Source organism: Diuraphis noxia, unplaced genomic scaffold (assembly GCF_037042655.1).
Source record: "Diuraphis noxia isolate RWA-SAM2 unplaced genomic scaffold, SU_Dnox_SAM2 contig0001, whole genome shotgun sequence".
Classification (NCBI taxonomy): Eukaryota; Metazoa; Arthropoda; class Insecta; order Hemiptera; family Aphididae; genus Diuraphis; species Diuraphis noxia.
This window is the reverse complement of record NW_028301711.1, coordinates 10,485,462-10,498,965: the sequence shown is the minus strand read 5'-3', so window position 1 is coordinate 10,498,965 and position 13,504 is coordinate 10,485,462. Positions and strand designations below refer to the sequence as shown.

The window sequence follows — 13,504 nt, the reverse complement described above, 5'->3', positions numbered from 1 at the left end:
AGTCTACATTTTTAGGCAATAATCTATTGCGCCTAGCGCTTAGTATTTGCCCTGCTTTGGAAAAAATGCGTTCTGCTGACACTGAGGTTGCAGGAACAATTGAATACTTAAGCGCAATGTCACTCAGTAGCACTAATACGACCTTGTGTTCATTCCAAAACATAGTCACATTACTCTTCAAACCTTGATGAGGCATACTTATGTACTGCCTCATTAAAGATGTAGCACTACTTGTTGTTGTTGATTGTGACTGAACATTAGTCACTCTTGATTGCAAAAATTCCACACATTATCGACTTCTCCAGTTTGATCCACTTCGTGTTGTTCAGTTTGTTCTGTAAATAAGTATAATATGATTATTTTATATGAGTGTCTATTTTTAAAATGCAATTTTTCTACAAAAAGATTTAATCACATTTTAGACTAATAATATTTTTATTGAAAGTTATTAATGATGAAACACATTTGGTATGTATTTCCATTTTATAAGCTATTTATTTTTTCATAATATGTAACTAAAATAATGTGAGTTAGATAATTTTATCTTATGGATTTTATTACAAATAATTTAAATTTATTATTTACCAGTGTTTGATATATTTCTAATTAAAGCAGATGTTTCAGCAATCAAAAATAACTCTGTTTCATTAGCGTTCTGTTCCACCCCAAATGCAACTTTTTTGCACCTTGGGTCCAACAATGTGGCTCTAGAATCGGTGCGCCATAATATCCTTTGATAATCGCGATGTTTATTGGTCATTAATATTTGCCGATACATCTTAACTATATCGGCCGTTAAGACATAGATATGAGTCCGAAATCGCGAAATAATGTATAATAACTCGTCTTGGATAACGGCGCCCTTTAATAACACATTATTAAGACTAATACCATTTTCTGTTTTACAAGACTCGTCGAACACTACTCGCAGTTTTGTAGACGTGCTACAGTCCTTCCTTACGGCATGGTGCGGCAAATAGCATATTTGATCTGCGTTTTCGGATTGCTCATTATCATCCAATCTGCTCATATGGTTTAATGACTCATACTCTTTCATAAAAGAAAAATATTCTTCCTTTAATTTTTTATCTTTCTGGAATTTACGTTCTATTGCTAAAAAACGGCGTTTAGCAATTTCGTACGATTTTCCCAGTTTTGTTGCGTTGTCTCGAAACGGCAAGTGTACGACAAAACGTCCTTCGTCATTTCTAATAACGGTATTTTTAAAATATTTTTGACACGTACGTTCCTCGATTGTATAAGGTTGTGTGTCGCTTACGTCTTCTATCAACCAAAATTGCTGTAATACGTTCTCTAGTGTAGGCTCACTTTCGGTCGTGCTAAAAAATGCGTTCGACGTCGATATTTTTGATAACTTATTTTCCGATATTGGTCCAGCAGCTACCCATCCAATTACTGTTTCTTGGAACAACGGTCCGTTAGTCGAAGGACGTGTTTGTCCGTCGCATAAAAATTCATAAAAATGTGTTGCACCCAATAATATGTCAATTTTTTGGGGCGTATTAAAATGTGGATCGGCCAATTTAATATTATCGGGAATATTGTATATGGTTTTTATATTTCGTGGAGGTAATTGACCCGTAATCTTTGGTACCACTATCATCGGTAAATACACCGAGTAATCACTTACGCGAGATTTTATTTTTAGCCATACTGCCGACGACGCATGTTGTACTATTTCCCCGATACCGCTAATCACGTGCTTGACTTTATTTTTTTTTAAACGCAGTGTCTGCACCATCTCTTCTGTGATAAAGTTTTTCTGTGACCCGGAGTCTAACAGAGCTCGAACTGTTGCTGTTCTCGTGTAGGGACTCAAAGCTAGAGCTACTACTGTAGCTAGCAATACTTGTTCATCTAACGCAAATGCATGGGCGGTCACCGTGTTTGATACGGCCGTTTCTTCCGCAGCTTTACTGCTTGCCGTCGATGTTTCGGACGTTGAACTTTGTTGGTGTTTATAATTGTTTACATGTAACATGGTATTATGTGACTTAGCACATTTTAGACAATATCGCGCGAAACTTTTTTTTGTCGTGACGCCGTAGACATATATTGCACAAATTGAGGTCATTTACCTTTTTGATTCGGTCGATTGGTGATAGCGCGATAAGCTTTGGACATTTGTAAATAGTGTGCGATAGTTGACATACATAACATTTTAATTCTGAAGTATTTACAAACGAAGCAGATGATGTGTTGTTTTTTGAGTATTGGACTTTTCGACCAGTATAATTAATTTCAGTACTATATTTAGAAATATTGGAAAATTTTTTAGACGACTCGACTGCTTCTAACACGTGAAAACGGGCTTCTAAAAATTCGAGTAATTCGTCGACTTCTTTAATTTCATCCCTCGCACATTTTGTCTACCATTCGCTAATAGTAACCGCATCTAATTTGATACATATAATATGTGTTAATTACGGCCCCCACTCTGAAGGACGTTGTTTCAATGTTCTTAAAGCCGATATCTGACCGCGTAAACTGTCCGCAAATTGTCGTAAACTAGTGGATGAACTCGCTTTCACTGTAGGTAAATCACAAATACCTTTTACGTGCGTTTGTACTAATAATTTTGTATTATTGTACTTCGTAACCAAACTGTTCCACGCGTGTTCATAGTTATTAGCGGTGGTCTTTAGGTTTTTGACGCAGCTCGCCGCGTCACCAGATACCAAAGAACGTAGATAAAAGAACTTTTGTATCGTTGTTAAACTATTATTATTGTGAATCAATGCAGTGTACATATCATAGAAGGAAGCCCATTCGGTATATACACCTAAGAATACTGGTACGTTTAATGCTGCTAGTTTCATCAGCGGTACGGCGTTGCTCGTCTCTCTCACATTGATTTTTTCTTTTTCTACCTGTGTATCGATTGACGAACTTTCTTTCGCTTCTAACTGTTGAAGTCTCTCTTCCACAATAGCCATGGCCTTAAAATATAATTCTTCAAATTCTAATTGATATCCTTCATGTTCGCCTGCATCTTCGTCAGCTCGAATCTCTGACTGTACCTGGTGAAATTCCTCCCACACATCTTCAATCTTCGATCTTCGCATACTGATTTGTTTAGGATCATTGTCCGTAGCAGACACATAATTCCAAAAACGCGTTAGATTACCTTTGAGTTGTCCTCGCCTTGATATTAGATTGCTTCCCATTTTGCCGTTATAAATTAATATAATAAATACGCAATAGTCGACAATTGATAATTTACGATGTGTCGAAGGGTAAGAGAAATAGGCTACAACACGATATAACGAAATTGTGATTAATTTGCAGTCTATTTACTTCTTCGCAATAAAATTACAGCGGTCGAAGTCTACTGATAAGCATTTATTCATACGCTTTCGAACGTTTTAAGGGTTTATTCTATACGGCGGACTAATATTGAAACGCTTCGAATCTAATTTATCGCATTTATTTCAGGCTTAGGCTGTGATACTGTATATAACGCGACCGATTACACACGCTGTATAAGTTAAGAAGGGAACTTTGGAAATTTTACAAACGTATTTTAAAATACTAGAAAATTGACTCTCTTACCTTACATCTGTCTTCAATATGATGACCTTGACGCAGCAATCGGCTCTCCTTAATATTCTTGACCAGGCACACGTAAAATTACAATATTCGACGAACGCAACATTGTATTCTTAACAGCATATATTCAAACGTATATTCTTTCGATAGAGCTATAAGTTATATTATGCTCATAAATACGATGAAAACAAGAAACGTATACGCGAATATAATTTGGCATTTATAAGACGATCGAAACGATATTTTACGCCACTAGCAACACTTTTTTTTACACGATTATATTATTTTAATATTTTATACAAAAAACGATGTTCACGTGCGAATATACTTTTCGACAAGGCTATAATTTATATTATGCCAATTTAAACACGCACACGTGACTTTTAACCGACGCACTAAAATAAATACAAACTATACGGTTTTCATCCGGATCGAATGGACCATGTTTAATAGCTGAGAACAAATCTTTAATAAAAAAGACTGACGATTTAAGTGGACTTTATTAAACACAAATAACTGTAGGGACGCTCGCTGTGTTCGGTACAAGTTTCGATACGCGACTGCTTATAACACAAATTATCGCAAGTACAATATAAAGATAATAATATAATATGGCTGAGATAGCGAGCGGCGACAACTAATAAAGTAATAATAATAATAATATAATACCATTCGAGCGCTAACAGGTCTAATGGAGTCCAAATCAAGACAGGCGTATGACAATGTATTTAATTACATTAAAAATAATATTTTACAAAATTGTACTCCTCCAGTTATTATAACGGATTATGAAACGGCGTTAAGACCGCCACAAATTTGGCTCCCCGAACAGGAATCACCGGTAATTGAATACTTGGTACCATTTACTTACCACATACTATCCCCCATTACACCCCCTGTTGTGCAACTTGCGGAAAATTCCCGATCCCATACGACGCAAACGTGGTTTGCAGGTGGTAACGGAAAAACGTAACATAACCACAAAGCACGTAACGACCGACCGGCCACGCCACCCGACTTACGGACGCACCGATAACAGCACGCGCGACACCGCAAACACACACGGAGTAGGATTGGTAGGAACGCTAGAGCGCGACAAGGTCACACAACCACCGCCCAGCATCACCACCCGCAACGTCAACCGCAAGTACCCGGGACAAAAATACATAAAACCGGACTGCCGCCGCATTCGTAATCGCGATCATATACCTATTATACTAATGGACTGCGCCTTCCTCACCCCCAACCTAGAGAACAACTAAGACAATATCTGATAAGTAAAAAGGGGTGTTGTGGAAGAATAAATTAAATATTGCTGTTTATTCCATGATTTTTATATTTGAGAAAATATTTAGATGAATAAAATTAAAATTCAATATGACGTTTTACAAAATAAAATAATTATTCATTATCATTAAAATTCAATATGTTTTACAAAATAAAATAATTGTTAATTAAAATTCAATAAAATGTACAAAACAAAATAATAATTAGAAAGCCAATCGGGAATTAGAATTTAAAATTTACACTTTACTGATGCCGAAAATGGACGAGTTTTGTCAAATGCGATCTTATCCTTCATTGGGTTGGCTAATTGTTTTATTCAAATTATGTACACGAATGGTAAAGTAAGTTTTAAAGATTAATTTTATTACGAGTATTTGAATGAGATGATTATTTATCGGATTTTGATTGTAAATATGATTTGATAATTTTAAAAAGTACTTGTTTATATTAATTTCTGAAAAGGCTTTAAGAATAAATTTTTTAGATATATTACTAGAATTTGATTGAAAAGTATGCTGCTGGATCCTAAATACATTTTCAGCTATAAACTTTAAATTTTGGATACCTTCTGTGTATTGAAGTTAACCATACATTTTTGTATTCTTCCAACAAAGGATATCTATGAAAAAAATTAATTTTTATGTAACTAGTTACAATAAATTGAGTAACTTGCCCAACCCTAATATTTATCGTATATAATCTACTTGTGTAACTTTATTTCTAGTTCTTTAGAAGCTATCCCTGTGGGGGGGGGGGGGGGGGATCAGAATACACCCACGGCAGTCCATGCCCGTCGTAAAAGGCGACCAAAATGGATCTAACAATAGGCAGCAACATTGTTAGTATCAAGTAGAGATTCATCTTTACTTGAATAGCATCACTTAGTTATAAGTGATGTTATTGCGATACAGAAGGCAACGGGAAACCACTGTATTAATTTTCCCAAACATTAAGCAATGAAGGACAACCATAAGAATAGGAAACAAGACGATGGGATTCGGAACCCGGAGTCCGGCGGGGGAGACAGAGCATGGCTTCCCAGGTCGTCAACCAGCGAAATCCATGCCAAAACAGCAAGAAACAAAATATTGGAAATAAAATTAAAAGTAAAACAATTCCTACTAAAATTGGAACGTGGAACGTAAGAACGTTGTTAAGGCCTGGAAGATTTGAAGAACTTAAACAGCAAATGAAACTAAATCAGCTTGACATTTTAGGAGTGTGTGAAACTAGATGGAGTGATAACGGAGATTTTTGGAGCGATGACTTTCGAATGATACATAGCGGGGATAAACAGGGAAAAAATGGAGTTGGAATATTATTAAACAAAGAATGGGGACTGCAAGTATAAAATACGTATCATGTGAATGACAGAATATTACTAATACAATTGAAGACACACACAGTAAACATGATAGTCATTCAAGTATACTTTCCAACCTCGAATAGTGAAGACGATGAAATTGAACTAGTGTATGACTCTCTAGACGAACTGCTAGGAATAACTAAAGATAACGATAATGTAGTTATTATGGGCGATTTTAATGCAGTAGTAGGGGAAGGACAAGACGATCAAATAATAGGCAAATATGGTTTAGGAACAAGAAACATCAGAGGAGAAAGATTAGTCAATTTCTGTAAGCAGAACAATTTCTTAGTTACCAATACAATGTTTGAAGTACCGAAAAGAAGACGCTATACGTGGGTAGCACCAGGGGATACTAACCGTTACCAAATTGATTATTTATTAACAAAGAGTCGTTCCAAAAAACAAATAATGACAAGTCATAGTTATCCTGGTGCTGAAATAGATAGCGACCATAGACTAGTAGCGATGAAATACAAAATAACACCCAAGAAAATTACAAAGCGGCCCAAACGTAACATATGAGACGTAGAAAAACTCAAAAATGATGAAACCAGACAAGAATTCCAAAACAAAGTTTATAACAGATTGATAGCTGCTGGTATTGATCCCCCATGGGATGAAGTGGTTAGCAATATTCGTCAATCTGCTGTAGAATCAATTGGATTTAGGAGACTGAATCCATAAAAACCATGGATCACGAATGAGATAATGGACTTAATAAAATACCGCAATAAATTAAAGAAAACTAATGATGCAATGTATAGAATAATAAAGAACCGTATCACCCAAAAGTGCAGAGTTGAAAAGGAGAAATGGATGGATTTAACATGCGAAAATATTAAAATGAATATGTCAGCAAATAGAATGGACAAGCATATAGAATGATTAAAATATTGTCAAGATAACCAAAGCCAAGAAGCAAAATTGTTAAGGATAAGAATGGGAAGCTGATTCTAGATGAAGGTGAAATAACAACGAGATGGAAGGAGTACATAGAAGATCTGTACAAAGGAGTGATAGATGAAGATGACATGAATATTGAAAATATAACCGATTTAAACAAAGAAGACGTAGGGCCAATTATAACAAAAGGAGAATTCGTTAAGGCCCTAAGGGCTAAGGGATTTAAAACAAGAAAAATCGGCAGGAGTAGATAACATCCCGGCGGAATTTTTAAAAAACGTTGGAAAGGATACTGAACATAAGATTTTTGAAATGATTAAGAAAATGTATAAAGACGGAAACATTCCGAAGGACTTTGCCAAAAGCAAAATTGTACTAATCCCTAAAAAGGGAAATCCCACAGAATGCAAGAATTACAGAACAATTAGTTTATTAACACACGCATCAAAGATACTTCTTATCATTATAAAAAACAGGATTCAAAAGAAAATCGAAAATGAGCTCGATGAAGATCAATTTGGGTTTAGACAGGGAATTGGTACAAGAGAGGCTATTCTAGCTTTAAGGGTACTTACAGAAAGAAGGCTAAATGTAAACAGAAATACATTTATAACTTTCATTGACCTAGAAATAGCTTTCGACACTGTCAACTGGGCGCTGCTGATGAACTCTATGAAGAAAACACGAATAGACTGGAGGGATAGACGAATAATAATGTCACTTCACAAAGAACAGGAGACCTTAATAGAGGTAGGAGAACATAGTACTACAGCAAGTATTAAAAGAGGGGTAAGACAAGGCTGTTCCTTATCTCCCTATTTATTCAACCTATTCGTGGAAGAAATCATGGACAAGTATAAAAGAAACTCTAATGGAATAAGTATAAATGGAGAAAAGATCCACTGCATACGATTTGCTGACGATATCGCTTTAGTATCTGAATCAGAAAAAGACATGCAAAAATCTTTAACCACCCTAACAAAAATATTACAGGAATATCAAATGAAAATTAACGCAAACAAAACAAAAACAATGGTGGTGACTAAAGCAAAAGAAATTCCTGTAGTAAAGTTGGAGGTGAATAATAACTTAATAGAGCAAGTCCAACAATTTAAGTATCTAGGAAGCACGATTACAAATGATGGTAAATGCTCAACAGAAATTAGGCAAAGAATAGCTATGGCAAAGAGAGCATTTACGCAGAAGCGGCAGCTACTTACAAACAAAAAACTCAATATAAATATGAGAAAAAACTTTGCCAAATGTTATGTATAGAGTGTATTATTGTATGGCTGCGAAACATGGACTATTAATGGGCAAGACAAAAAGAAATTGGAAGCCATGGAAATGTGGATATGGAGAAGACTGCTAAAAATCAGTTGGACAGAAAGAAAAAGTAACGTAGATGTATTAAACCAAGTAGGAGAAAAAAGAATTGTATTGGACACCATAAAAGAAAGAAGTGGAAAAATGTTCGGTCATTTACTTAGGCATAATTCGTTTATGACTAATATATTTGAGGGTCGAATAAATGGTTACAAAGGAAGAGGCAGACCGAGGAAAGCATACTTAGAAGAAATGATAAAACAAGCTGGCTGTAGTCGATATATATAAATGAAAAGATTGGCTTCTAATAGAGAGGAATGGCGTACCAGATTTGCAACGACAAGGCATGGCCTTTAGTAAAGAAGAAGAAGAATATAAAATTATAAAATTTATTCAACTTTTGAACTTTTCATTTTTGTTATCAGCTGATAGCTATCACCAAAAATCTATTATCAGTTATCATGATAAAAAAAAAAACTTTGGAACAATAAACAATCATTCATTATTTCTTCCAAAATACCCTTTTTTGCTTATCAGATGTTGCCTGAGTAAATTTACTAAATTTTAGCTAACGCGCAGTCCATTAGTATAATAGGTCTATGATCGCGATAGTGGACCTGACAACGCACACACACGCAGCTGCAACAAACGCCACGAAAACCGGTTAGTATAATCACCCGGTACGCACAACAACAACAGACCCACTGACCTACATTCGGACGGAAATAAACACCGATAAACGACCCGCTCATAAACACGGACACCCACCAACCGCAGAATATCACCAATCCACCACTCACACCAAGCAACCAACAAGCCACGGACTTGATCAGGAGGGCCCGTGGCATACTGCAGAAGGTGCAGCAATCGGCAACGACCCCGCCGCGTGCAGACAGTTTGGAATTGCGACTGGTCATGCTCGAGAGCTGCATGATGCGTTTTGGTGACGATCAGCGTCGCATAGCAGAGACAATGCGACGTTTGGAGATGGGTATATCTCAACAAACACTAGAACGGCAACCGGAGATACCATCACCGTCCCGCCACCACAGCACGTTGTTATCAGGACAACATCCGAGCACACCGGAGATATCGGAGACCGATAACATTCGCGTGCACACACACACGCACACAAACACGTTGACCACCACAGACCACGGAACGAGTTACCCCGTTACCCCGTTAGACACGCGAATCACGTTCCAAGGAATATCAACAACCCAACCACGCACCCATTCTGGAAAACTTATACTGCGACATGCTCCTAGGATATGACTTTCTCGTACGCAACGAAGTCACCTGGGACTACACAACGAGCACAATACACTTAGGTTCTCATAGGAGAACAACTGCATGCTGGAAGGGCAGGACTATTCACCGCTGCCCAACGCCAGATATCGATAATTTGGTAATACGCGGTGACCCACACACACGCGCGAAAATAACCGAAGTAATTTGCAACTATTAGGACGTTTTCTGAAAAGGGTAAGTACCTTACAAATTTGGTACTGCCGCTTTCAAAATGGTATCCCTCGACTCGAAATGACTTACTTAATACCACTAAAGTGATTAAAGTAAACTGGTAAGCGAATTGTACTCGTAGTTGTGGCTAAACGTGGTATTTTACCGTAGTAATCCTGCACCAAGTATTATTTTCTTGACAACTTGACTGCACCACCCCTTTATGCCAATTGTAAGTATCCAAAATGCATTCCCCACATAGCAGACATCCTAACGAAGCCAGTGATATGATTGGCTAAGTGGTAGTGCAATATTTTGATTTTTCATGAATTTTTAACCGAACGGTCTACCGCAGTAATGCATATTGTGTACGCCCTGCACTTATAATATGAAATAAAGTTTATCGCATGAAGGACATTTGACTTTTTCTTGAAGTACATGCTGAGTTTTTAAGTGATAAGATAAGTCACTAGCTTGATAAAATTTTGATTTGCAAAGTTTACATTTGTGTTTTCTTTTCCTTTTATTATGTGTGGGTCATGTGCCTTTGCAAAGAGAAAAGTGATGAATATGTTTTGTTACAAATTGTACATTTTTCTTTTGGCGCTGAATATAATCCAATATGTTTTTGTAACCATGAAAAATACTTAAAGTTTTTCTCGCATATGGAAACGTTTGAAATGGGTACATTTCTAAAGAGAAATATTAAAAAATTAAAATTAATTACACGAACCACAAACAAATGCAAGCAATTTTGTATTCATACCTGTATTTGTTTCGTCTGACATTGAAGAATCTGAAGAACAAACAGGCATTGAATCACTATTCACATAAAGTTTGTATATGAATCTTTAGTAATAATATTTTTAAGCACAATAGGTTCAATATAAAGTATAAAAAATCTTAATTCACTAGCTTTATACCTCCCAAAATCTTGTATTACTCTAGTTTTTCTTGGAAAATCAGAGGCAATGTAAGATTTAATGTTCAATAGTGAAGTACTTAACGCATTTATCCTACGGCCGGGGATGCGAACTTGTACTGGACCAGTATGCAACCAAAGTAAAATTAATTTGTTTACAACTCCTAGTGCTACTAGATGCATATAATCGAGTGGAAACATTCTAACAATATCTATACCAGGTATTTCTATAAGTCTTGATAGAGTATCTCCAATGTGGTGTTCCTCGTATATCTTTTTTACATATGTTTCATGTGTTCTTTTAAGAGAAAAATTACAATAAGGATAACAGACACGGTTTTTATAGTATTCGCCTACTTGGATACAACGAGTACATGAAGAAAATCCTGAATGACCTTTCAATTTGTAATATAAATGCTTTAGCAGGACTGTCACAAATAAACCCGCTTATTGATACTTTTATTGTACAATTATTTAAAACAATACCGTTTGCTATAAAATTTTTTGTTTCCGAAATAAAATCATCTAGAAAAACATTACTGTTTTTTGGCTTAGAATAACCATGGTAAATACCAACAGGGAAAACAATTTTAGTTGTATTTTCAATATAAGCTAAAATGGGCCACAATTGACGATTATTGCTTTTTGCAATAGGCAATCCGTCAATACCTATCATAAGTTTTATTTCCGACAAATTATATGAAGATGCATGTATAATAATTCCTTCTTCTAAGCCAAAATGATAATAATGACCGGGCTCGACCACACGGATGTTTGATATTTTAGTGCGAGGAGTAGATAATAAAGTCCGAGAATCCCATGGCAGTTCATTAGTATTTATAATATCTCGTTGTTTTATCAAATGCAATAATTTATTTACAGTGTTTTAGGGCACATTGCATTCGATTACCCATCTACATAAATCATCTTTAAAAGAAGTGTTGTCTGTACTTTCTGACGGAGTTTCTGTAAATATTTGTAACAAACCATCATTGTGATGAACTTCATCAGTTAAATTATTAAAAAGTTCATTTGTTTCATTTTTTGAATCAATAGAGGATACTACTTTTAGAGATAATGGAATATTTTGGCTGCAAAGTGTTACTGTTTGAGACAAATCATCTGTGCTGATTGAAGGTGTGCAGTTATAAAAATTAGTATCAACTATTTCATTTATTTCTATATTACTGTCATTATTAGAATTTAACATTTGTATAGAATCTAATTCTTTTTTAATTTTCTGTCGTTAAGTTCTCTCAGATTGCATTTTGAATAGTCTATATTATAATTAGGGCTCGGATTTATATGTAAATACCAGGGCTTGCAAACGTTATAATAACGTTATAATTGATTAAAAACGATTGAAATTTGTAAACGTAATTATAACGAAAAACGATAAACATAAATAAATAAATAACACAAAACGAAACGTAACGTTTAACAAAATATATGATATATCATTAAACAAAACATAACGCAAAACGGTATATATTTTATTCCATTAAACGAAATAAATAATCTCCAATTATTTAATAATACTTGGTATTATTCAATTATTTATTCGATCCAAGAATTAATTTTATCCCGTAACCAGCCTATCCGGGAGATCCCGTATTAGATTTATTTTAAAATTTAATAAGAAGATATTAATAGAATAATTACCAATTGCTAATAATAGTGATACTCTGATAATATTGTAGGTACTGTTACTGTACCATCTGTACTACGGTCGGAATGTATACCATTCGTCCATTCAGTTATTCAACTATTGTGTTCGGTGATCGGTGATCAGTTTGCTCTGATTTGTTCAGTCGTCAGTGTTTATGTAATTGTTGTCAAATGTTTAATATTTATATTTTATACTAATATACTAATAGTTTTAACGTGCATTCGTTTTCTTTATATTAGTTTATTATTTACTTAATTTTGTATATAAACTACATACTGAGAATCATTATGGGTAGAACAATTTCTAACCCAGTACATAAAATGTACTTCAAATTTAATATTAGTACAAACGAATGTGTCTGTCAAATTCCCAACTGTGTTAACCCCATTCGGACAGGAAGTCACTCTGGTAACTTAGAAAATCATGTTAAAGTTTTTCATAAAGATGAATATCGTTTACTTTTAAAAGAAAAAGAGAGATTAACCGCATCAAAATTAAAAAGAGATGGTTGTTTCAATTACACAGTTTTAAAAGTAAGTACATTATAACAATATAAAATTTAAATATTTCATATATTTTATCTAGGTAAGTAGGTATAGGTACTAAACTACTTACTGTTTATGTAACTATCTAATATTATGTTCCTTTTTTTAATTTAAATAATTGACCCTTTAGTTTTAGTTTATTTAGATACATATCCTTATTAATCTACCTTTTACCTAATGCAATATACAAATTATATACCTAATAAAAATAATACAAATAAAATATAATTGCAATATTATACCAGTTCAACTTTATAATTTTAAACATTTTAATCAGTTTTAAATGAAATGAAACTACTGTTAGAATTAGAAAGCATTTTCATATACTTATATAGTTATATCTATTGTATGTTCTTATTTTTTTAATGAAATAATAATAGCATAAAAGATAATATTACGTAGGTTATATAGGTAGCTTAAAGTCAAAAATACAAATATTTTTTTTGAGCAGT

General features: G+C 34.5%; 2 protein-coding genes across 2 annotated transcripts; both read right to left on the bottom strand.

The window, feature by feature from the left end:
- Nucleotides 1-261: 261 nt before the first annotated feature.
- Nucleotides 262-2,002, bottom strand: LOC107171624 (uncharacterized). The gene is made up of 2 exons (XM_089225009.1): nt 586-2,002; nt 262-335 (listed from the first exon to the last, which is right to left on the bottom strand). Exons 1-2 carry the CDS (start codon nt 2,000-2,002, stop codon nt 262-264), a joined length of 1,491 nt encoding a protein of 496 aa, XP_089081135.1.
- A 442-nt stretch (nt 2,003-2,444) lies between these two features.
- LOC149059587 (uncharacterized) lies at nt 2,445-3,188 on the bottom strand. Its single transcript, XM_089225001.1, has one exon. The coding sequence runs from the start codon at nt 3,186-3,188 to the stop codon at nt 2,445-2,447; it is 744 nt and encodes a 247-aa protein (XP_089081127.1).
- Nucleotides 3,189-13,504: the final 10,316 nt, after the last annotated feature.

What these genes read in the sequence shown, in the direction of transcription:
- LOC107171624 (XM_089225009.1), bottom strand. Translation starts at nt 2,002, where the DNA reads ATGTTACATGTAAACAATTATAAACACCAACAAAGTTCAACGTCCGAA. An exon ending in TAGAAATATATCAAACACTG is followed by an intron (nt 336 to 585) that starts GTAAATAATAAA and finishes ACTTATTTACAG; the next exon opens with AACAAACTGAACAACACGAA.
- LOC149059587 (XM_089225001.1), bottom strand. Translation starts at nt 3,188, where the DNA reads ATGGGAAGCAATCTAATATCAAGGCGAGGACAACTCAAAGGTAATCTA.